Consider the following 23,482-nt stretch of genomic DNA (forward strand, 5'->3'; position numbering starts at 1 on the left):
TAATGTGTGAAAACAAAGGGAGTACTTTGCAGCAGTCCCTGGAGGAGAGGGAACAGCAAAAAGATTGTGATGAGCAGTCAGTTGGCAACGGTCAGAAACTGCTCCCTGGGAGCTCCCTTCCCCCTTACCTTCCTCCCCTCTAAAGAGCACAGTAACACAATCCACAAAGGTAACTGAACTGTCGTGGGAGAATTTGTGGCACAATAGGCTGCAGCTCCTTTCAAAACGGATTCGTTTCATTTATTTATTTTAAAGTCCACTGATCATCATCACAAAAAAAAAAAAAGAAAAAAACCCCATGGGAAATGCAACTAAAGAGAAAAAAAGTCCAACCAAGACCTAAGAACCCAGAGCTACGAGTAGATGTGAGCCTGTGTTGCACGGCGCAGGTGCACACACAGGACAAGACGACACATGCGCACTGCAGGCAGGCGTGTGGCGAGAGGTGGGTTCCTTTATGTTAACCGCTGAACAATGACAGCATTGAGCAGGTTGGCTTCCTTCAGGGTTTGGTTCTCATCAGTCAGCTCTTTATTTGGGAAGGTGGTCATGAGGACGAAACTGGTGGCAGCCATCGCTGGCCGAGCATCTACTATGAAGAGTCGGATGTCACGGATCCTGTCCAAAGGGATCAAACACACAAGGGTGATCCTGTTACTAAACATCCTGTAAAAAACGCATGGCAACAGCCTAAATTCACCCTTTCCAGAGCATGCAACTCTGCAGTCACTGCTCTTGTTTTTCAGCTAACAGTAGAGGCCACAGCCAGACAATTCTGATTTAACCTACTCCTCCATAGGCTCCCATTCAGTGAAAATAACACAAGCTGCTTTATAAGCTAAAGACTTACAGCTAAATGTTCTTTTACACTGCCCAATGGGAACGTTTGTGTTGTCAGGCAGCTAGTTGAAATTGAAAGCTTCTGAATCCTTCAACATGAACAGATTAACAAATTGCTTGACACTAGCTGCTATAAGTGACTGAGCTCATCACACGCAGCATGATCTAGATGATCTCAACTCCCAAGAGCAGCCAAAACAGTGACACTGGATCTATTTCCTGCACCCAATCGTAGAAGAAGGTTTTTGTAACTTTTTGCATCATGCTTGATTCTCTTCTAGAAACTGGAGGAATGAGTATAAACAAATGGCCACACTCTCTGAGATCAAGTAGGTGAGAAGGACTTCGGGAGAGAAGTCTAACGAAGCAGCAGGGTATATATGCCACCTTTACTTGTCCAAGGGAACTGAACTGCTGTAAGAGCACTCCTTGGTGTTCCATTCAGCCCAGGGAACAGCCCAGTAGAAAAGTCTGAACTGAGAGTCAGAATAACTGAACCAAGTTCCTAATTATCCGACAGTTGCTAAAGCCCTTAGAAGAGATTCAGCTTTTTATAGGTGACATTAAGAAAAGTTCTGCTGACAATACTGAAGGTCCCAGGTGCAGTATCACTGGCTATAATCCATGACTATTTGGAAAGCAAATCCTATCCTTCCAACAGTTAATGACTGCCTTAAAACCCCACAATAACTTTATTCCTATTCACCTACACAGAAGGATCCCTAGAGCTCCCTTTAGCAGGCTAGCCAGGATTTTAACATCTGCTCCACCTGTGCAGTTTGCAGTGTCATTCAGGCCCTCCCAGTTAGTAACCTGTGTTTCCTGTTGTGTTTGTACCTGTGATTGTGGTTAAACTTCTGGACCAGTCGCCCACCGTCAGCAAGCCGGATCTGGATGTTGGTGATGGGCTCCGACTCATCAATAGCGATGGCAGAACTGGCTTTGGCTTCATTCTCTGCCTGCTGGGCTGGCGAGCTGGTGCCCATCACCTGGGGCACAGTGCTGAGAACAGGGAGACACAAGGCTAGCTGTTAAAAACCAAACGACTCACCTGGCTGCAGGGTGCCAGGAGTCAGGCAGTGAGCTTATTGCCTGCTGGGCCCAACTACCAGGGTTCCTAGTCAAGAGACACCAATGCAAGTTGGAATTGAGAATGTAGGAGTCTGCTAGTCAGCAGGAACTTGTCTAGAACTTCACCTCTGCCATCTCCCTCTGCAGCACTGCATCACAGGTCTTCACACACCCACAGGACCAGGGGCAGTGTAACTTGGAAACACTGCTTCTACATGACATGTCATGGTGGTTCCAAACCAGGGATCCACCTCCTGCCACAGAAAGGCTGAGCCATCTCACAGTACGCGCCAGTAAACCTAATTTCCTCTCTTAGAGGAACACTCACACACTGCAGGTACCAAGTGCCTTTTTTTCAGAAAGATGAATCAAAAGGCTCAACCCAGCAAAACTCTCAAAGTGACTCTCTCACATCACACACATAGCAAACCAGTGCTGCCGTCTTCTTACCTGCCCAGCTTCTGTCCTTCTCCAGTAAAAGCTTTGAAGACACTTTTAGGTTTCACATACTCCTCATCACGGTGATCCTCCATATCCAGGTTCACTTGTCCGCCCCGTGCTAACCTGCGCAGCTCTGCCGGGACCTCCCTGCAAAGAGAGTGTCCTAAGGCAGCTGCCTGAAGAAGCAAGTCAAGAAAGTGCAGAGAAAAAGTGCCAGCCACAGCCCTCTGGAATTTCAGGAATCGCAGCGAGCCCTTGCTTAATTAGCAGGGCAGATGCACACCTTCCCACTAACAGACACAAATTAAAGGTTACTTTTCCCTGGCCCTCACCTGGAGTGACACGATGCAACAGAAATCCTCAGCCCAAATATGAAAGTCTGTTCACTTCAAACTCTCAAGGCCCCATACAAACCAAAGCCACTTCCCACTGATGTGAAGTAAATGTTCAAATCTGCCCTCCCATAGTTTCCACATTAAGAATCTAGCTCTTATAAGAAAGCTCAGGTGAAATGTGCCATTGATTCAGCATCCTGGATTCCACAAAGGCTTGTGTTTCAGAAAACAGCTATTCTTTCTCTCCCCTCTCGCTACATACCCTCTGCGGATATCATCAAGAAACTGGGCATTGGACGGATCCTGGTAGCTCCTCAGTTCTCCGCTATCCAGACTGAATCCACTCTTCCAGAGCTTCAGTACAACATGCACCTGCAGCAGCCCCCAAACAACAGTCAGCCTCACTGAAGCATCTTAGTAAGAACAATAACCGGACGCAAAGTGAAAAGTTCCTGACCAGCAGAGGAATTTCAAGGTGCACAAAACGTTCCAGACAGGTTCCTCTGGGCTGAGGGAAAAACCCAAAGAACTCATGCATCAACTGCTAGAAGGTGGCACCACAGACCCCTTTCTGATAAATATGGTTGAAGACCCAAGAGTGTGCTAGGCAAGGAGCCTAAACCAAGCTCCCACCACAGCCTACATGGGTATTTGCTGACAAGCCAAGCACGAGAGAGTCTTGCATTGATGCTGCTAGCTCCACATCTCTTCAATGGATAAAGAAGTATTAATTACCCAGTGCTCTTTGCACACTATTTTTCGCAATCTGCCCTTCTAAGGAACACTCAGATTCTTAATTAAAAGATCATCAAAAAACTGCTTACGCAAGACCCAAGCATCTATTATTTTCTAATCAGAAATCCCACGAGAAGCAGGATTTACCATACTTCCATCCCCTTGAACTTCTATCAAGCTTTATAACTCTCTGGGCTCGCGAGCTGTGTAGCTACAGCAGAGAAATCCCATGGGTGACATCTACAAAACAGAACAGAGAGATACTCACATCCTGAGCAGAGTTCTGTCTCCTCTCTCCTGCCACATAAGCAGACTCCTCCTCTGGAGTAGCCCCGAGGCGATACCCTCCCCCTGCGAAAGGCTGCAAGAGAGAGGGATGGGCAAAGAGGTTATAGAGTGACACAAACCCAAGACAGCTTGCTTCCCTTTCCCCAACAACGTTATGGATGAACAGGGGGGCTTCATGGCATCAGCAACATCTATTGTCCTGCAGGCACAGTGACCAGCTTGAACAAGTTAATAAATACGGCACAAGAAAGCAGCTTTTCTTGCCACTGTGACACACGAATTGGAGCTGCACTAAGAGAGAAGTCCAGACTTAGCTGCCCTTTTAAGGTTATTCCAGGACTCCACAGTACCAAACAGCTGTCACAGTGGGAACCTTAACTGAAACAGGGAACAGAAGGAAGAACTCATCACTCCTCACTTTAGGCTTGCTAGTCTCGCCACCGCTCTTGGCTGTCCGATCAACCGCCACTGCACCGTGCTCCTTTGCTCCTTTGAACAGATCCTCCACCAGTTCGTTGGGACTCTTCTTCCTCGGAGGACCAACGATCTGCTGTCCACTTCTCTCTGAGCCACCGGCATAAAACCTAACAGAAAGCACATGGCTTCTGGGTAAGACTGGACTGCTGCTTCTCCAGGAGACACACGTGACAGGACCCAGCAGTTTTATATCAGAATTCAGTTCATTTTTGTCCAACTTGGATCTACAAATATTAGCTACTACCAGTGGATCTCCTACTGTAGCCACTTACACGTTCCTGTACTGAAGAGGCTTTCTTTTTCCGTCAGTTACTGTAAAATTATCCATTGATCAACAGGAATAAAGTGATAACAACTCTCTCAGCCCTAGCAAGAGAAACAGTCCAGACTGACAAGGCTCAGTTTCAAATGCTATATTACCATGCTGAACAAGACTTCCAGCATGTCTCTGACCTGTCAGATGGAAGAAAATGGGCAACATCTAACAGGTATTTTGAGGGAAGGCACATGTCTGTGCCACACTGAAAGATCACCACACACAGGACAGATCTAAACGGGAAGCAATGAACACGGTGAAGTGCAATTAAGCACTTCTGGAAGATCGGGTTTATTAGCTTCCAGATGGCTCGTAACACATACAGAGCAAGCTCACATCTGTTTGCAGAAGACCACACAGTCTACCTAGACCGAGCCACCTTAAGATACATCAGTTCCATTCAATCTACCTTGCCTGTTAACCTTAAGGGTATTTGCTTACAGCTGACATCGTAGACAGCTTTCCCACTAGTACACCATGTTCCCATTGGAAAGGGGACCTACATTTTTTTTTCCACCTCCACACTCCATTACATTACCCTTAAGCAGCACTTAAAAAACAAAACCAAACCAAAACAAAAAACCCAAACAAAAACACCCAACCAACCCCCCCCCCCAAACCCAAGCAGAAAGAAAAGCAATCCCTGCATTATTCCCACATTTCTGTTCTCTATGGACACAACTGATGATCTGGGCTTTTTTCTATTCTTAACCTCAGGCTTCCACATCCTACCTTGGGCTTTCAACAGCACAATTCAGCAATGAAAACTGGTGTTTATACAGCCACGTACAGACTTTGCACTGACCAACCTTACCGGGTCAAATCTGAGATTTCTCAATACAGGAATTTTGTATCGACTTAAGTCTGCTTTTTAAAAAAAACACTGTACACAAGTGGCAAGCCATCACAAAAGGGCAGGGATAAACACACAGGTGTTAAGTCTTTAACTGAAAACTTACCGCTGTCCCTCCTCCTCTTCATCATCCTCCTCCTGCGCATGAACAAGGTCTCTAAACGATGTTACTCTGTGGTCACTGCAAAAGTCAATTGGAGAAGTACGTCAGCCTCATGACACGTTTCAACAACGTGAGCAAAAGCTCCTGAACACAGCAGTTAGGTTGACCCTGTCCTGCTTTCAGGGTCTGATTCATTACTCTATGAAATGACAGGTCAGCACTGGTGTAACCGAGTGGTAAACTGAGCTCTTGGACCTCTCTGCCAACCACACCAAAGAGAAAACTGGAGTGGGGGCACTGGAGGAGGCTCAGACAGCAGCTGCAGCCACAGAAAAAGCAGCGGATCTTCAGCCTTCTTTGCTCGTGTACTGGATTTTGTTGCTTCTTCCAAAGAGCAGCCACTTCTGAACCTGCACAAGCACAGGTTTCTCTTCCAGGCCCCAGGACAGTCCAGCGTCCACAGCCTTCCCCTCTTGTTTTTTCTGCCAAGGCTGTTAGCTGTGATCCAAACTGAAGCAGGGTTCTTCTGCAATATGGACTTTATTCACCAAAGCCTGAACCGAGAGCACTTTTCCTTCAGGATATAGTCAGTAACTCCTTCTCTTTAAAACTGGATAGTATTTCCCTACTGCACAGGGATTTGGTAAGGCAAAAATAACTTCCTTTGGTAAAAAGCTCGACTTCAACAGATCAGGTATCACACAAAATTAGAAAATATTTTTCCTGTGGAGATACAATTTGCTCAAATGAAAGTGTCACCAACTGATTGTCTTCTAACCTCAAAAGACAAATCAAGTTTTTCCTGAGCAATGAGGCAAGTTGTCCTAACTGATCTTTGGATTAGTTGTGCCATAACATCTGCGCTTGTGATGTATAAATGCTGAGGTTTTCACAATTTCTAGAGAGGTACATGAGGTGAAGCAGACCTAAACGCAGAACTATTTCTCCTGAAAATTAACATACCTCAGTGCTTTAGACAGAGCTTGCGCTTTTACACAAATAGTTTTCACTGTCAGGGTTACAATCCACCAATAAACAGATCAGCCTGAGCTGAAGCTCCCTCCTCACCTGGCTGCAGTGCCTCTGGATATAGAGCTGGGTGTCGGTTGGGGAAGAGTCAGAATGTCCTCATCACCCCCGTCCTCATAGAAACTGGCAAGCGCAATCTGGAAAGGAACACCACAGGAGCTTTTCAGGGTGAGAGCAAAAATGGCAAAACCACACCCAAATAACATACAGACATTTCATGTAATTTCCCCCTTTGGAGGTCCTAGTGAAGATGAGGCTTTGCCAGCTTCTGACGTGAGGCTTTGTCGCGGTAGGACACTCACCGCTACAGGTATGCCAGAGCAACTCACCCTTATTCTGCAATATTTCTACAGGGGTTGTGCTAAAATTACTGTTTTGAAACAGTTGCTTTTGTGACACCCGTGAGTAGACTCGGAGATTAACGCAGCCGGATCGTTTGAGAGGGACGGGAGACAGGAGCGGGTCAGAGTGGTGGCCGATCTCCCCCTTAATTTGGGGGTGCCGGGACTGCTGCTGACAGTGCAAACGGTGAAGCACTAACAACCGCACGAGCGTTCAAGGAAAACCCACGCAAACCCGGCAAAACCCAGAACCGCGGCCCGCCCCCGGTTCTTCGCCCCGTTCTAAAAATTAGCTACGTTCAAATTAACGAGAGAACCAGGACGGGCTTCGGCCCCGGACCCGCGGCACCGGCGGAGACCGACCCTCGCGGGCCGGGGACTCGGGAGCGGCCGCCGGGCGAGGCCTTGAACCTGCAAGAGACCGAGCTCCCGGTCCAACGCTCCCGCCGCCGACGGGGAGGACGACGGGGCTACCTGGAGATCCCAACCGGCGGACTCCAGGAAGAAACGCGCTCGCTCCTCCTCGACGCCGGTCACGGCCACGAACTCCCTCAGCGCCTCCTCCCTGTCCGCCATCTTGCCGCGGTGCAGCGCCTAAACCCCGCCGGGGCCCGCGCCAGCCCCGCCCCTCCCCGCCCCGCCCCGCGTGCGCCGCCAAACGCTACCGGCTGGAAACACCCAAGGAGCGACCAGCCCCGCTCTGCTCTCTGTACAGCGACCCCTGGCGGCCCGGCGGTGCGATGCGCCGGGTGCGCAGCGCCGAGCACCGCGATGCGAAACGCCGAGTCCCGGGACGGGCAACCCCCCCCCCCCCCCCCCCAATTAACCCGAGCCCTCCCGCGGTCTTGCGGCGCTGCCGCTGCCGGTGACGCGGCCAGGGGCTGTCCCGGTTCCCCCCGCAAAGCTCCACCGTCCTGCTCCCGCCGCTGGCCGTGGCTGCCGCGGGGGTCTGCGCCCGGGGCCGGGTGGCCGGGACCGGTGGCGCGGAGCAGTCCAGGGCAACCCATGCATCGCAGCCCCTTTATTTCCCGGTATACACGACAAAGCTGGCAGCAGCCGAGTCCCGAGACCCGCTCCCGGCGCTGCGATCCGAGGAACCGGGGGTCGACACGGAGTGGGATGAAGTGGCGGCCCCAGCGTTTCCCTTCTCATGCCCTTGCGCGCTTGAAGAGGAAGATGAGGAGGCCGCCGAGAAGCCCCTTCTCTAGCAGGATGCCAAGCCACAAGCCAGGGCTGGACAGGAGGCTCACACCTGCAGTGGGGACAGGGGACATGAGCGTGTCTTCAGGGAAGACCCCTCCAGCCATGCAGGTGAGAGGCACCCGTTGCCCCAGCCCCGTTCGGTGGTCCAGCCCAGACACGACTCGGGGGGTGGGTTTGGTTGTGGGGAGAAGCGTGGGGCCGTCAGACCGGGCTCTGCCACCCCCACCCAGCCTTACAGCTGGGGTCGGGCTGGTGACACCTGAAGCACCAAGGATGGCGGCTCGGTACCTGCCAGCATCACACCCCCCCAGCCCCCCAGTGTGGAGTTTTTCTGTCCTTGAACCAGACTCTGGTGGGACTTTGAGCTTTCTCAGGGGGTGACATCTTACAGCCTCCCCGGCAGGGACCGCATCCCCGCGGCTCTCACGCACCGTTATCTGCCTGGGTCCTGTCGCTCGATCCCCCCCTGGCTGGGGCAGCGATCCACAGGGTGGCCGTCCCGCTGACGGGGTCCTGGGCATCGTGCACCACTCGGCAGGTGAACACGGACCCGTTCTTCTCCTCCGTCGCTTGGACCTCCACCACGCTCCTCAGCTCAAACAAGCCCCGGGGGGTCTCCACCGGCTGGGAGATGTTCTCCACCTTTATCTCCATCCCGTTCTCCAGCCAGGCGACGGCCACATCTCCTGGGTAAAACCTCTTCACGTGGCAGGTGAAGTTCATGTTCTTGTTCACCTCAACGGGGCTCAGCACGTCAGCGACCACGCTGACGCTGGGGGAAACTGGGAAGAGAGGCAGCGCCTGGTGCCTGGCGTCCCCCGGCTCTGCTGCCCGCAGGGTGCCCTGTCCCTGTCCCGGGACCCCCAGCCCCACAGGAGCTGGGCACCCCGAGCGCCGGTGCCCCCCCAGCCCTCACCTCGCAGGGCTTTGCTGAGCCGGTACGTCCCCCTCAGCGGGGTCGTCAGCGTGGAGTGCCGCACCTCACAGACGAGCTGCGAGCGGACATCGTCCTCCTGCAGTGTCACCGCCGCAGTGCTGGACATGTCGTAGGAGGATTTCGTCCGCCCAAGGGTGATACTGGGCGGCTGAACTGAGATCCGGTCCTTGCCCTTGAACCATTTCACATCAATCTCTTTGGGGAAGAACCCTCCGGCCGTGCAGGTGAAAGGCACCCGTTGCCCCAGCCCCGTTCTGTTTACGGGTCCGGACACGACTGGGGGGGGTGGGTTTGGCTGTGGGGAGAAGCGTGGGGCCGTCAGACCGGGCTCTGCCACCCCCACCCAGCCCGGGGCTGCAGGGACCGGGGTCTCCCATGGGGGCACGGATGTGCCTGGGGATGGCCCGTGGGACCCTCTCCTGGGGACCGGCCCCCGAGCCCCTTCCCCATCCCCGCTCGCCCCGAGCAGAGCCCACCGGGCTGAGATGGGCCGGGACGGGCCAGGGGCTGCTCCCAGCAGGGCTGGTTCCCACCGGGAGCTGCTCTGGGAGCCCCACTCACCGTGCACGGACACCACCGTGCCCTTTCCACGCCGAAACACATCAAGACCACCCAGCCGTTTGCTGAACTTCACGCAGTAATAGGTGCCGGCATCCTCGGGGCGAACATCCCTGATGCGGATGCTGAAGTCTGTGTTGGACTCACTCACTACCCTCGTCACGCGGGGGAAGTAACCCACCAGGTCATAAACGGTCTCGTTCCCACTGCCCCAGCCCTTCAGCCACTTCACGGGGCCAACAGGACCGACTCCAGACATGGTGCAGGTCAGGGTGAGCGTCTCCCCCGCTGTCACCGACACCTTGTCCTGGGGCTGCTGCAGCTTGAAGTCCGGACCCACCTGGGCACCCGCACCTGGGCACAGCGACAGGAGGGTTTGGGGCTGATGAGGGGCCCTGGAGCCGGGACACAGCACGGGGCATCGCCAGACCCCCAGCCCCAAGCGCAGAGCAGGGGACAAAGAGACATCCCTGCCCCTCGCCCCCCGGGGCTGCCGGCACGGCTGGTGACTGCGGGACGGGGAGAGCCCGGGGCTTCTGGGACATTCTGGGGTAAACCAAACTCTTCAGCTGGGGAAAAAAGCAAGCTGGAAGGGAGGCAGTGAGAGAAGAGCCCCAGATACCCACGGGCACGGGGGATTGCTCCGCCAGCGGCGCAGGGGATCGTGCCGTGGGAAAGGTGCTGGGGCTGTGCGGAGACCCCACTCACCTGGGGGTCTCCGGAGCAGAAGCAGCATCAAGTAGGTGAGAGGCAGTGCCCGTGTCACCAGAGCCATGGTGATTCCCACGTCCTGCTCCGTGACGGCTCAGCTCGGCTCGGCTCGGCTCAGCAGGGCAGGGCGCTGGGCTCTCTCCCGGCAAAGGGGAAGGAAGGGGCTCGCCGCCGGCCAAGTTCCTCCACGGACCCCTTGCACAAGTCCCAGCCGTTTCCCACAGCGTTGACACCATCTCACGTCACGAGGCTGGTCCTCGCCAGCGAGGTGAGTCCCGCTCTCCCCACGGACGTGGGCCACGGCCACCGGCATGGGGCGACCAAAGAGACGGGGCCCGATCCCGGCACCCCGGGCTTGCCAGCAGGATCGGGCCACGGCTTGGCCTCTCCGACGGGCCGGTGGTGCAGAGCTCGCCCAGGGCTTCACCTGAGCCCCCCCCCCCCACACACCCCCCCCTGCAGCCAACGCTCGCCAAACCCAGAAGGAGCCCGAGCCGCTCTCCTGCCCCGTCCCCGGTGGGGCCAGACCCGGAGCCGCTTCGCCCTCGGCGGATGCCCTTCGGGGATAAAGCCCGGCGGAGCCGCCGGCCGGTTCTGCCGCTTGCCCGCCCCGGGGCAGGCACCAAAAGCGTTAACAGCCCGCTCCCGCTCGCCTCCATTTCCTGTGCAGCTTCTCCTTTTTCCTTCTCCCGGAGCCCGGAGCCCAAAGTTTGGGCAGTGCCGATGGCCTGGCGTGCCGCTGCGGCCGTTCAGCTCCTATTCGGCCAGCTCAGCCTCTTCCCGCTGCGGCTTTCGGGTGAGTCCGGAACGGCGACAGTCCCCCCGTCCGTCCCCCCCCCCGCCACCTCTGCCGCTTCCCTGCCCCGCCGCCGGCTGCTGCTGCTGCTGCCCGGGACCGGGGTTGGGGAACGGGGACGGCGGGGGAGAGAGGCCCCGGCGGCCGGGGCAGATCGGTAACGCGAGCAGGTCGGACGGGGAACGGGGGGCTTTCCTCCTCCGACCCCCTTTTTGGGATGCCGGGGCGGGGGGGAGTGAGGCGGGCGGGGTGTGCAGCGCCGAGCACCGGGACGTGCAGCCCCGAGCCCCGCCGAAGGTAGCGGGGGGGGGGGGGGGGGATTTGGGGGGGGGGGGTTTGGGGGGCAGGAGGGGTTTGGGGGCTGCGTTCGGCTCCAGGGCTGCACATCCCCACTCGGAGCCGGCTCCCGGCTGGCCCCCGAGCCGTGAACCCCTTTTCCTCGCAGAGCCCCGGTAATCTTGGCTCCTGTTGTACAGAGCCGGGGCGTTAATGTTTAACAGCACTCGGGAGTTTTTCCTGCCAGGAATTCCCCTTGGCTCTCTCTGTACCTCTCTGGACTCTGAGCACCCGCAGCACCTCCTGTTAACGACACGACAGGGGAGGCAAATTTGCTCCTTGTTCGTTTCGAACCTGGCTCCCGCTGCTCCCAGCGCCTGCGGTTTGTCTCTGCCATATCCAGGGATATTTCTCAGCTGAGCTGCTGCAAACTCGGAGCAAGCTGGGGCTTCTCTGCCCGTGCCGCTCGGGGTGAGCGAAGCAAGGCCTCTCCTCGCTCCGTCGCTCAGCCCCAAACCCTCCTGTCGCTGTGCCCAGGTGCGGGTGCCCAGGTGGGTCCGGACTTCGAGCTGCAGCAGCCCCAGGACAAGGTGTCGGTGGCAGCGGGGGAGACGCTCACCCTGACCTGCACCATGTCTGGAGTGGGTCCCCCTGGCCCCGTGAAGTGGCTGAAAGGCTGGGGCAGTGGGAACGAGACCGTTTATGAACAGAAGGGTGAATTCCCCCGCGTGACGAGGGTAGTGAGTGAGTCCAACACGGACTTCAGCATCCGCATCAGGGATGTTCGCCCCGAGGATGCTGGCACCTATTACTGCGTGAAGTTCAACAAATCGGTGAGCAGTGTGGAGATGTTTCGGCGTGGAAAGGGCACGGTGGTGTCCCTGCACGGTGAGTGCAGCCCAGCGGGATGCTGGTCCCCGGGGACCCCATCCCACAGCCCCCATCCTGCCTGCGGCGGGGTCCCAAGCTGCCCACCACCCTCTGCCTGCTCTGCCTTGTATCTCCACAGATAGAGCCCTGGTTCCCAGCATGGTGGCTGCAGCTGTAGTGCTCTGCTTCCTCCTCCTCCTTGGCCTCTTTGTCACCCTTTGCATGTACAGGAGGAAGCGCAGAGGCGAGGCAGAGAGCCAGCGCCTGGCCAGGCTGGCAGCTGTGGGCAGCTTCTTGCCCATCCGTCTGCGGTGCTGTGCAGGGACCCCCGGCACCCCCAGGTCCGTACCCACCACCTCTTCCTTCTGCACCCCGAGGTGAGCGAACTGCCTTATCCACCTGCTTTATCCCGGTTTCCTCTCCCTCCGAAGCAGTGATTATCCCCAGAAAAAGTCCTTTACTCACAGGCGCATTGCTGCGCTGCATCGCTTCTCTCTGCGTTTCGTAGGAGCACATGGTGGGGAGCACCCAGCGCTGGGGAGCTCCCTGCAGCCCCTCACCGTGGTGTCTGAGCCCGGCCCAGGCGGGCAGACAGCATGTTGTCCCTCTTCTCTGCCTTCAGCACGGGCATTGTGTGTGGCCATGTGCCACAAAGCCCACCTAAAATTTGGGAGGGGAATTGAGGAGCGCCATGCTCAGTGGAGTGGGGAGGGGACCTGGCTTCCTTTAGCTCTAATGGCTGTCCTTCCCCCCCCCAGCAGCGAAATCGTGGATGCAGAGACCTCACATCTGCCCAGCCAGGTAAGAGTGAGCCACGAGTATGGGGAAGAGCATTCCATGCCAATGCCCCGGGTTGCAGGGACTCTGCAAGGCTCCGGGGCCAGGGCGGGCATTGGGGGAGCAGCAGCTGCCTGCACGCGGTCCCAGCACGCTCCGCACCACAGCGCGGGGCCGTCTGCGCAGCCGTGGCACCGCCATCCCGGCTTGAACCTGCCGTTCGGGTTATTTTTGCAAGATTTTTCTTGTGACGGCATTCACCATTTGTGTGCTCTTCTGCAGCAAAGCAGCAAGGAGGACAATGACATCCACTATGCCGATCTCCAGCCCCTGCCCGCAGCCCCGCGGCACAGCAGGACCCCCGGCGCAGCCTGCTCCGAGTACGCCAGCATCAGGGTAGCTGCCAAGTGATGTGTGGCACCGCAGCCTGCAAGGCCAAAGAGCCCGTTTCGGGGGAGGAAGCAGGGACATTTCTGCAGGGCACAATAAAGAAGAAGTGGATCTGTTTGCATGGCACGCCCCGGCCCAAGGTCAGCACCCTGTGCTCGGAGCTGGCAAAGCTCCCCTAATTCATTCCCATCTCAGCAGCGGTGCCGGGTGAGGCTCAGGGCCAGACCCGCCGTGCCAGGGCTCAGCAGCAGCTCTCCCAGGACCCAGCAGCCATCTCGAACACGGGATCAAGCCACGAGGCTGAGCACCTCTGCTTTGTGCAAGCTGTTCGGTGCCGATTACACCAGGAGGACTTCACGTGCGCCTGTGTCCACCACTGGCACTTTCCTGGCTCAGCAGGTCTGTCATTTGTGTTATCTTGTCATCGTACCGAGCCCATACTCATTAAAGCCAGCAAACAGCTGTGCCGTCCGGTCCCGCTGTGTTCCGAGCAAGGGTCCCTGGGAGACGCGTGCCCTCCGCAGCCCCGTCCCACCTCACTCCGTGCTGCTGCCGGACTCGTGCTGAGCCCCACGGGCAGCTCCCACCTCCCACCGGACCCCCAGGCAGCTCCCACGGGCAGGGTGGCCACCCGGCTCCCACCAAACCTGCATCTTCTGACCACGCACAGGGCAGCTTTCGGGAACAGCTCTCGGTGCCACTTTGCTGCAGCTCATGGGCCAAGGACCAGCCCTTGCCTGGCTTTCCTTGCCCTCCTGAAGGAGCCGGTATTCGGGAACGGAGCTCCTGATGCTGTGTTAAAATCAGGGCAGCTGGCACCAGCCTGCCTGCCCATGCACCCCTTCTCCCTAACCCGCGCCCATCTCCTGCTCCGGCCCCAGCCAGTCCATGCGCATCTGCTCCATGCACAACCCCTATTCCGTGCAAGTCTCCTGCTCCACGCTCATCCCCCGCTCCGTGCACATCTCCCCCGTGCACACCCCTGCTCCGTGCACATCTGCTCCCTGCACATCTGCTTTGCGCACATCTGCCCCACGCACGTCTCCTGCTCCGTGCACACGTGCTCCGTGCCCACCTCCGAGGGCAGCAGGCGGCCGAGGACGGAGCGTGGCGGTGGCGGGAAGCCGCAGACCGTACGCTCCACGCCGGCCACAGCCGCAGCACCTGGATGCACCCCGGCACGACGTGCCGGCACCCACCCACCCGTGGCGGCAGGTGCTCCCACCGCACCGTGTGCCACCACCAGCTAACACCCCCCACTTCGCGGGCACGGGCTAAGGGCGAAACACGCTTTTCAGGTAGAGGAACCTGCTGTTTCTGCCGCCGCCGCTGCCTGTAACCTTGAAAGCTGCTGCAGTTGTCGGTTTCCAACTTTATCTACTTTTTACTGTGAAATCAAAAAGAGAAGTGAAACAAGACAGCGTGAAATAGCAGCGTGTGTGTACGTACCCAGGGGAGCCTTGCTTGCCAGCAGAGATCCTCTCGGGGAGAGAATTGTTATGGGGGAGAGGAGCCACTACTGAAATTCATTTGCATGACTGAATAAGCATCTCCTGCTCTGGGGGACATGCCCTGGGGACAGTTTTGTGTCATTTCTTTCTCAGGGGCGCTCAGCACCCTGTGGGCAAGGCGGCGGGGGGAGTTTGCCAGGGCAGGGGTCCATCGCCGCCGCCCCCAGCACCCGTCCCCAGCCTGGTCCCCTCTGCACCAGCCCCGGCGGCAGCGAGGGGCCGTGTGGTGGGGGTGCCGGGGTGAAGCCTCCGGTAGCACCGGGTCCCGAGTGGAGCCATGGCCGCACCGGGCAGAGGCTTGTTTCCCAGCCAAGGCGGTGGCTGTTCTGAGCAGGGCACGGGTTGCCCGGCTTCTGCGCAGGGAGGACACCGAAGCTCGCGGAAAGCTCACATCAGGATTGAGAGCAGGAGTATGTAAAATATGTGGGTGAGACTGAAACTGGGGATAGACCTCGCAGACAAGGGGAAATGAAATTCAAGGGGATTTAGGGCTTTTTAAGCACTGGGCTGGGTCAGGAGGGGGGAAATCCAATTTGATACAAGCATATGCAAAGCAGCGAGCGAGCAGAGCACCGTGGAGCGCTCTGTACCTAGGAAAGGGCCCAGGTCTGCAGCTTACTGCCCAGGGGAGGGATTTGGTAGTTATTATAGGAAAATCCTTTAAGCCACCAGCCCGGGGTGTGCCGGCAGTGAAAGCACAAACAAGCGCCCGAGCGCAGACACAAGGTAGGAGCGTGCCGGGGAGCACCTCGCTCGGGGGGCTGCGCTTGCTTGGGGGTCAGCGCCGGGCGATGCTGGGGTCGGGGATTTACTGCTCGTCTGCCGGGTGTCACGTCCCGCTGAGTCACCCGCTGGGCGCTCAAGTGAGAAAGGTGGGTGCTTGTGCCAGGTCGAGAGCTGCAATGGCTGCGACGGGCACTGGGCGATGCTGCGGCCGGTACCCACCGGGCTCCTTCTGCCCGCAGCCGGGGCTGGGCAAAGGCAGCTTCGCCGCGGTGCGGAGCAGAGGTGGCGGCTGGATGGGTGGTGGGGAGACGCTCGGCATCCCGGCCGGGGAGGGGACACGCCAGCTCCAGCCGGGGTTTGGGCTGTGTCCCAGCGCCGGACCCTTTCCATGGACACCCACATGGTGCCGTGCCGGGGTAAGGGTGCAGCGGAGCAGATCAGGCCTGGCAAAACGGGTCTGGCAGCGGGTCCCCGCCGTGGCGAGAAGTTCCCGGCGCGTGGGTGGTGGTGCGGGGGGTTTAGCCGGGCTTTTCCTCCGCGTGGTCTGTGAGCCAGGGGAGCGCGGTGCGGGGTCCTGCTCCTGCTCCCCACCAGCACAGTGCCAGGACCTCATGGGACGGCAAAGCCGAGCAACAGGGTTGAGGAGGGGCTGTGCCGTGGAGGGGGGTCTGCATGGACCCCCACTCTGGGGAGAGGGAGAAAGCAGGAGCCGGGGAAGGGCCAGGGGATGCTCGGGGGGGTACCCCAGCATCTGCTCCGCTTCCAGTGCCGGGAGGTGGGAAACGGCTCCTGGAGGTGCCGAGGCGAGAGGCCTGGCAGGGTCTTGCCGGGGCAGCGGTGCGTGCCGTGCCGTGCTGGGGAGCCAGCGTGGGCTGTGCCAAGAGCCAACGGGGAGCATGAGCTTCTGATGAAAAACATGGAATAACAGAGAGCAATTAGTCCGGAGAGCGCGACTGACTGATGGAGGAGGCTGGCCCCAGCAGCGAGGGGAGGGGGAGCAATGATTTAATTAATGCTGAGGAAGAGCATGGTCTCAGCTAGCGTATGGGGCTGGCTGAAGCAGGGGGATGTGGGCATCTCCCCGGTGTCCTGGGGGGACAGGAGAGGGCTGGCAGCGCTCGCAGGGGAGCGGGACAAAGCTGAGCTTGTGCTGGAGCCAGGGCTGAGCAAGGAGAAAAGGGGAGAGACGGGGATAAATGCCTCCTGCCCTGCCCCGGGATGCTCCAGCTCCACAGCGAGAGGCAGAGACCCCCCCACACTGGCAGTGCCTCTCTCAGGGATGGGTGCCCAGGGGCCATCGTGTCTCCCAGGAGCCGGCATCGCTCCAGCTTGTCCCCTCCAGTGGCTGATGGGGCAGCAGCTCCAGCCAAGGGCCCGGTTTGTGGCTGTCTCTGTCCAAGATGCCCTTGCGCTCCCGCTCTGTCCCCATCCCTGTCTCCATCCCCGTCCTTGCCACCGCGAGACCGTGGTGGCCACAAGCCCATCCCCAGGGAGAGACAGGCTGGTCTCTTTGCACATCGCCATTAGCCAAACAGTCACGGGTCCAAGAGCATTCGATGCCACAGGGACCCCACAGGGTCCCCACGATGCCACAGGCACCCGGTGGTGCCACGGGGACCCCACAATGCCATGGTGACCCTGTGATGCCATTGGGGACCAGGCGATGCCATGAGGGTGCTGAGCCAGGACACTGACGGGGAGCAGCATGAGGAGTTGGAGGAAACAGCTGGGGAGCTTTGAGAGGGTTGGAAAGGGCGAGAGGGTCTCGGAGACACTTTGATTGTCCCCAAGAAACGCCACGCGGGTCTCGCCTGTGCCCGCTGACCGCCCTGGGCTGCGCTCCTGCTGGGAGAGGGAACTGGAGGGAGAAGACCTGGAATGCTGCATGGCCGGACCCTGCTCCCAGCAATTCCAAACCGGCCAGCTCGCCCCTTCGCAGCTCCTCATTTCTCAGGCTTTTCCTTGGAAAGCAAGGAATGGAGCCAAAGTAAAACGGTGTCGTGCTTTACACTGTTCCTGATTTATTTCGCATCTTACTTATTGAATCTTATTCCCCGGTTTCACGGTTATTGTGGATTTTTATTAAAGGGGATAAACAGGTCTGGGATTTGGGGTTGTCATAGGAACTGTTTCAGTGCCACAGCCTCACTGCCAGCCTCGTCCTCCCCCCGGGTTCCTGATGTAGTGAGGGCTCTCGCCAGCACAGCAGAGATTTTTCCAGTCCCCCCAAGCACAGCCCCAGTGAAAGCCACGTTATGGGACAGCCAGCCCATGGTACTGGGGTGCCCTGCAGGACCCCCCTGGGTATTTGGGGAGGAGGTGGGCTCCCGGGCACTGCCCGGCCGTGCCCATGCTGCTGCCTTGCCCTGCGGCCACGGGGAAGTGAACCAGGACCCCCGGGCTGCAGCCCAGGACTTCAAGCTCAGGCGAGGTGGAGGTGCTTGGAGGATGCTGCTTGTCTGTGTGGATTCTCTGGTGTCTAATAGGAGGTTGTGCTATTGCAGCTATTGCTACTGGGAACCTCTCTGCCCAGCCTGGAATTTTCATTACATCCCTGGAGCTGAGGGGCTGTGGGGCAGATTGGGGGCTGCCCTCTGGCCATTCCCTATCTCTTCTATCTTCTACCCTGCGGGGCAGGCAGTGAAAATGAAAGTGTCAAACACATTTCAAAGGAAATCCTTTGTGCCCAACACTCCTTTGGCCTGTGTGGACCTTCGCTGCAGGATGTCGTGGAGGCCAAGACTCTGGCAATTATTAAAGAGGGATTTCCAGGACCGTGGGACAAACAGGAACATCCAGTGCTTAAGAAAGACTCATTTTGTGCTTTTGGTGTTTGACGGGACATTGCTCAGAGACAATCGCCCTCCTGAACTGGCCCGGGGAGGGCAGATCCAGCTGCGGCGCTTAGTCCTGCCAGCACCCGAGAGAGGGTCCCAAGGCAGGCAGGAGGGGTGTCCTGCCTGCACTGGGGATGCCCGGGGCTCTCCATGTTGGATCAACTTTCGGTGGCACATTGGAATGGTCTTGGTCCCCCCAACATCCACATGTGCATCGTGCCCGGAGTGAGCCGCGCACGCTCCTGGGGATGCTCTGGAGGGTTTTGTCCGGGGAAAAGAGCTGGGGGCTGCTGCTCAGGATGGGGAAACCCTTTGGGGAGCTCCCCTTCCTAAGGGTAGCACAGGGTGTCCCCATCAGCCAGCGAGGGCAGGACACTGCGGGGGTCCCCGGGGGTCCCCGCTCCTCCCGGCACGGAGCGACCTTAAAGCTTGGCTGTGCTTGGCGGCGGCCCCGGTGCTGGCAGTGCCCCGAGCCTGGCACAAGTGTCCCTCTGAGGAGAAGTGTAGGGAAAGGAAAAAATATTTAGAGAGGCAGGAGGATGGGGAAAGCAGGCGCTGCGGGAGGGAGCCATGGAACGGGCTGAAAGCACACTCTCAGCGGGCTTTTGTTCGCCTTGGACGTGCCCAATGGTGCTGCCAGCCCAGAGGGGCTGTGCCGGCGCCGGCGGCTCCCAACGTGGTGCGGCCAGGCGAGTCCAGTGCTCCGGCAGCCTGCCCGGCGCCTCGGCGCGGCGACGTGCCCGTTAGCGGGCTGCGGCCCCTGCAGACCCTTCGGTGGGGAGCTCCATCGCCCCGGCTGGGCTCGGCCCCTCGCTGCCGGCCGCGGGGTGGGCAGCGCGGCGGGATCAGCAACGCGCTCGCTAAAATAATTGCTTCTGACAGATCCATTTCTTCTGCAAGGTTCAGGCTTAATTTTATAATGGTATCAGTAACTATGGCAACGTGTAAAAATAATGTATCCTCGAGCCCGGCAAATTCTCCGTAAACAGCTCCCATCCCCAGGAGCCGGGGGAGGCCCCGGCCGGGTGGGCAGCAGCAGCCCCCTGCCTGCACCCGGGTTAGTGTTTGGGTTAGGATTCACACGATGACTAATTAGTGGTGTTAACTGCTTATGCCTTGGGATGATGATTTCGTTTGCTAATCCTTCGGGCTAGGCAGAGCTCGCAGCGGCTAATTGGGTGGATATCATTAATGCTGGCGGCCAGGAGCCGCTTCAAAGGGCTGCGGCGCAATGAAGGCTGGAGCATCCCTCGTGCGTGTCGCAGGGCAGATGCTTTGCCACTGGCTCTCCGGGTTCTCTCCCGGCACCCGAGACCCGGCACGGGGCTGGCAGCCAGGGGGGCCGCGCACGGCTCAGACCCTGCAGTACCACCGGGCCAGCAGCCCCGTTCGCACCTACAGCCCCTTCCCAGAGCTGTCGCCGCTCCACGTGCACGCACATGTGTGCGGACGCAGCAAACACATGCACACGTGTACATGCACACATATGCAAATGCATGCACCTGCATGCAGCCGCAGAACAGGCTTCCCATGTGCAGGCACCCCCCACCCCCAGCAGACATCAACTGGTCTCAGCTCAGACCTCTCTGGCCACCACTGCTAGTAGATAATCCCAGGCAATATTTTCTAAACCTGTTAGACATCCCACAGACCCTCTAAATCCCCGAGCCCCCTCCATGGCTCCGGCAGTCCTCTGGCCCAGCTGCCCGTCCCCGTGTCGTGCCAGTCCCGCCAGCCTCGAGACTGAGCTCCGGGGCAAGACGGCAGCGTTTCACAGCTCTGATTTGCAGCTCCTTATCAGGGCCAGGCCAGACCCTTGGGACTAATGCACTCACCAGGAGCATGGTGGATCTTGCAGAGCTGGAATTAATCCTCCTGCTTTTTTGTTGCCCTTCAGCTTCAAAAAAAAAAAAAAAAAAAGACAAAACAACGCAAACCCCTTGCAGAAGTGTTTTCCTCAAGCTCCCAGCAGCAGGACCAGCATGGCCCTGGCTCTGCGAAGCTGGAAGTGCTGGGTCAGGCAGCATGGATGTGCCTGGTCTCAACGGGGCCAAAGCAAACAGCCCCGAGCTCCGGCACGTGGCCCCCGAGCTGCGAGGCTGCTGCGGGGACAGCGTGGGGACGGCCACCGTGGGGACGGCCACCACGAGGACAGCCCAGTGTCAGGGCTGGGGACGGTACTGGTGGTGCTGGGGACTGGTCAAGACAGCAGGAACCCCCCTCCGGGGCTGGGTCCGGTCGTTTCGGGGGGGGTGCATCCCCCCTGCATCCCAGCCGCCATGCAATTGCCATTTTCACCGCCATGCATTAGATACGGCACTTGCACAAATAATCGTGGTAAAGGCCCTCGCTGCCAGCCACGCTGTTATCTCTCAGCAGCCGTGAAAATAACACTCGGTAAAGGGTGACGTGGGGTTATACCAGGTCTCCCGCACCCCATGTGCCCTGGCTCAGCCCTCCACTGGGGCATCTCCCTGGCTCCGGAGGTGCGAGTGCCTGGCCAGCCAAGATCCAACAGCACAAATCCCCCCACCAAGCCTTGGCTTCAAAGTCCCACAACCGTCCCAGTGCCTCCAGCGAGAGCTCTGACAAGCAGGAAGCGATGGGCTGAGATAGCTTAACATGATAAATCCCCCCGCGTTAGCATTTTTATTTTCATCCGCAGCTGCCGCAGGACTTTATCAGGCAGCTCAGCCTGCAATGAGTTACAGCAGCCGTGCCTGAGAGCGCGCGGAGCATTATCTGCTATTGCAGCATTGGATGCGCTTTCATGATAACAATTTGCAATCAACAAAGAACTTTGAGAGGATGCAGAAAAAAAGAAAAAAAGGCAGAAGAAAACCGAGATGATATCACTCCTCCCTCGGCCAGGCTCCTCACCCTGCCATGGTCCTAGTGGTACCGCCAAGGGGAGACCAAGGTCTTCTCTAGCATCGCTCCGTGGGGCTGTAGGCTCAAAGGCACCCGCAGTCCGCATGTGCACCCCCACAGCCTGCACCCCGTCCACCCACCAGCAGCCCTCAGCCTCCAGGCTGTCCCGCCAGGTCCCTGGCCGGCCCTGGGCACAAGCATGGCACTGGCACCCCCCAAGTTAAGAGCAGGGGCAGCCGGAGGAGGATGGGCTGCATCCGATGCGGGGAACCGCCAGCAGCTCTGGCAGGGACCTGGCCCGCTGGGGAGAGCCACAGCTGCAGAGGCTCGAGAGGGTGAAGTAAATTTGTCTGGTGTCAGCGTGACAAGGCTTCCCATTAGCCCCCAGTACATAAATTTGGCCATGGGCTGGGGGGAGCTGCCTGTGCGTCGTGGGGATCTGGGTACCGGCACCGCCACCACGTCCCCGCGGGCCAGCGCGGTGCAGAGCATCTCCATCGGAGCGGGGATGGAGGCTTCGGCTCAAACAGCTCCCAGGAGCCCATCAACGATTAACACCCAGCTCCAAAATGTCCCGCGCACGGCTGGAGCTCCCTGGCTGCCCCGGCATCCCTTCCCCTCCCCTCCCTGCCACTTTCTCCTCCACAGCACCGCTGCTCCCGGGGCTGAGCATCCCTTCCATGCCCAGCCTGGGATGGGGAACGTTCCCGGGGCAGGCACCGCACGGCTGCCACCGCGGCAGCCTGTGGCTCTGGAGCCCACGAGAGCTGGGGTGAGCCCCGGCTGTGCCCCCCAGCCCGTGCGGATATTCCCCCAGCCCCTGAACTTTGCAACCGCTGGCACAAGGGGTGCAAGATTGGGGCCACCCTGTGCCCCGCAGTGAGCTGCCCTGGGTGGGAGCTGCCTCGCGCCCCGATCCCCATCCCTGCGCTGTGCACGTGCTGCGGACCCAGGAGGGCTGCAGAGTGGGACTGCTCGGGCTTTGCTCACCCGCTGCACCCACAGCCGGCGAGCAAATCCTCCTCCAGAGCAAGGGGCAGGATCCTGCCTGCGAACAAAGGTCATCACAGCCCTCCGAGTGCTTACGGCAGCTAACCGGGCAGCAAGCGCCGGCCCTGCTGGGTCCCATCCTTCCGAGCTGCCCCGCGCAGCCAGGTTTTCCCAGTGTGTCAGCACTTTCATCCTAAACCCCATCCCTCTGCCCATTGCCTCCAGGTCAGCCTGGGCCACTTCCAGGCCAGGCACAGGATATAAACCACCTTTCCTGCTCTGACACAGCCAGGAGGAATTCCCCCAGTCGGAAGCTTGCAGGGCTGCATTAAGGAAGCCTGGCCGAGTTACCCAATTTGCAGCAGCTCGCAGGGTGCCGCTGCCGAGCGGGAGCAGCCCGGGAGCGTTGCATGGCCCACGGACGGGCGAGCCGCGGTGTGGATATGGTCCCTGCTGCAGCCCACATGCTTCTCTTTTTGCCCGGCGGACGACGGTGGATGGTCTGACGCTGGCCGGGCTCTGCCGGTTCTGCCAAAGCCCAGGGCGACGGTGCGTGAACACCATGAGGGCACTCGGAGCATCGCTTCATCCCAGCGAAGGCCAGCGTGGGGCTGGCAGTCCCGGCATCCCTCCCTCATCCTCCCTGAAAATCATTTTATGGACTTGGAGAGGACCAGCTGATCGCAGCAGAGCACTCAAAGGCCACTAAAATTAAACGGGCTGCGATTAGGAACACGGCTCCCCGAGGAGGCTGCGGTAACAGGCGTCAGGTCCGGCCGGCGTGCGCGGAGGTGGCCTCCTCGGAAACCCCCCCGTGACGGGGATTGCCTCCTCCCCGCTCACACCCAGCACCATCTGCACCGCCGGGGCTCGAGAGCTCAGGCAAGGACCTGAAATATTTGTGATATCTCAGCTCAAGCCTAAATCACACAATCAAATCTTGACCAAAGCAATTACAGACAGTTCCTGTGAGCCCCCCCCCTAAAAAAGGTAAGGGGCAAAGCTCATGTACAGGCAGCTCACACAGCCCACACCTGCCTTTCTTCTGGCAATCGCAGCCTTAACGAAGCACCTACAGCTCATTACCCCCCCCCAGGGCCTCTCCCACATAAGGGAGTGCCTGGGTACCCATATTTTCAGCTGCGAGGTGTTCATGGTGGTGGGTGCTGCAGCAGGACCATGCAGTGAGCAGACAGGTAT

The 23,482-nt window shown here is 58.6% G+C and overlaps 3 protein-coding genes across 6 annotated transcripts in view; 1 reads left to right on the forward strand and 2 right to left on the reverse strand.

Moving 5' to 3' along the window:
- Nucleotides 1-215: 215 nt before the first annotated feature.
- Nucleotides 216-7,463, reverse strand: NSFL1C (NSFL1 cofactor). The gene is made up of 9 exons (XM_030008771.1): nt 7,304-7,463; nt 6,528-6,625; nt 5,463-5,537; nt 4,129-4,294; nt 3,691-3,783; nt 2,950-3,059; nt 2,362-2,499; nt 1,678-1,842; nt 216-618 (listed from the first exon to the last, which is right to left on the reverse strand). The coding sequence occupies exons 1-9, from the start codon at nt 7,403-7,405 to the stop codon at nt 456-458; spliced, it is 1,110 nt and encodes a 369-aa protein (XP_029864631.1). The 5' UTR covers nt 7,406-7,463; the 3' UTR covers nt 216-455.
- A 372-nt stretch (nt 7,464-7,835) lies between these two features.
- On the reverse strand, nt 7,836-10,647 carry LOC115339201 (tyrosine-protein phosphatase non-receptor type substrate 1-like). Its single transcript, XM_030008824.2, has 5 exons — nt 10,236-10,647; nt 9,536-9,881; nt 8,949-9,268; nt 8,464-8,814; nt 7,836-8,081 (listed from the first exon to the last, which is right to left on the reverse strand). The coding sequence occupies exons 1-5, from the start codon at nt 10,300-10,302 to the stop codon at nt 7,978-7,980; spliced, it is 1,188 nt and encodes a 395-aa protein (XP_029864684.1). The 5' UTR covers nt 10,303-10,647; the 3' UTR covers nt 7,836-7,977.
- Nucleotides 10,648-10,718: 71 nt separating this feature from the next.
- Nucleotides 10,719-23,482, forward strand: part of LOC115339154 (tyrosine-protein phosphatase non-receptor type substrate 1-like) — a 29,488-nt gene continuing 16,724 nt past the window's right edge. The window contains exons 1-2 of one of the 4 annotated variants that reach the window (XM_030008712.2): nt 10,719-11,034; nt 11,848-12,198. In XM_030008712.2, coding sequence (XP_029864572.1) covers nt 10,791-11,034; nt 11,848-12,198 — 595 coding nt within the window. In that variant the 5' untranslated portion in view covers nt 10,719-10,790. Of the gene's footprint in view, nt 11,035-11,847; nt 12,199-15,538; nt 15,585-15,606; nt 15,731-23,482 lie in introns of those variants that run through there. The other 3 variants (XM_030008710.2, XM_030008715.2, XM_030008713.2) reach the window with 3 other exon arrangements.

This window comes from Aquila chrysaetos, chromosome 3 (assembly GCF_900496995.4).
Source record: "Aquila chrysaetos chrysaetos chromosome 3, bAquChr1.4, whole genome shotgun sequence".
Lineage (NCBI taxonomy): Eukaryota > Metazoa > Chordata > Aves > Accipitriformes > Accipitridae > Aquila > Aquila chrysaetos.

Coding starts and splice junctions, on each gene's coding strand:
- NSFL1C (XM_030008771.1), bottom strand. CDS start 7,405: ATGGCGGACAGGGAGGAGGCGCTGAGGGAGTTCGTGGCCGTGACCGGC. Junction 3,784..4,128: donor GCGAGACTAGCAAGCCTAAA/GTGAGGAGTGAT, acceptor TCTCTCTTGCAG/CCTTTCGCAGGGGGAGGGTA. Junction 2,500..2,949: donor CTTGATGATATCCGCAGAGG/GTATGTAGCGAG, acceptor CTCTCTTTGCAG/GGAGGTCCCGGCAGAGCTGC.
- LOC115339201 (XM_030008824.2), bottom strand. CDS start 10,302: ATGGCTCTGGTGACACGGGCACTGCCTCTCACCTACTTGATGCTGCTT. Junction 9,882..10,235: donor TCTGCTCCGGAGACCCCCAG/GTGAGTGGGGTC, acceptor CGCTGTGCCCAG/GTGCGGGTGCCCAGGTGGGT. Junction 8,815..8,948: donor GCTCAGCAAAGCCCTGCGAG/GTGAGGGCTGGG, acceptor CTCTCTTCCCAG/TTTCCCCCAGCGTCAGCGTG.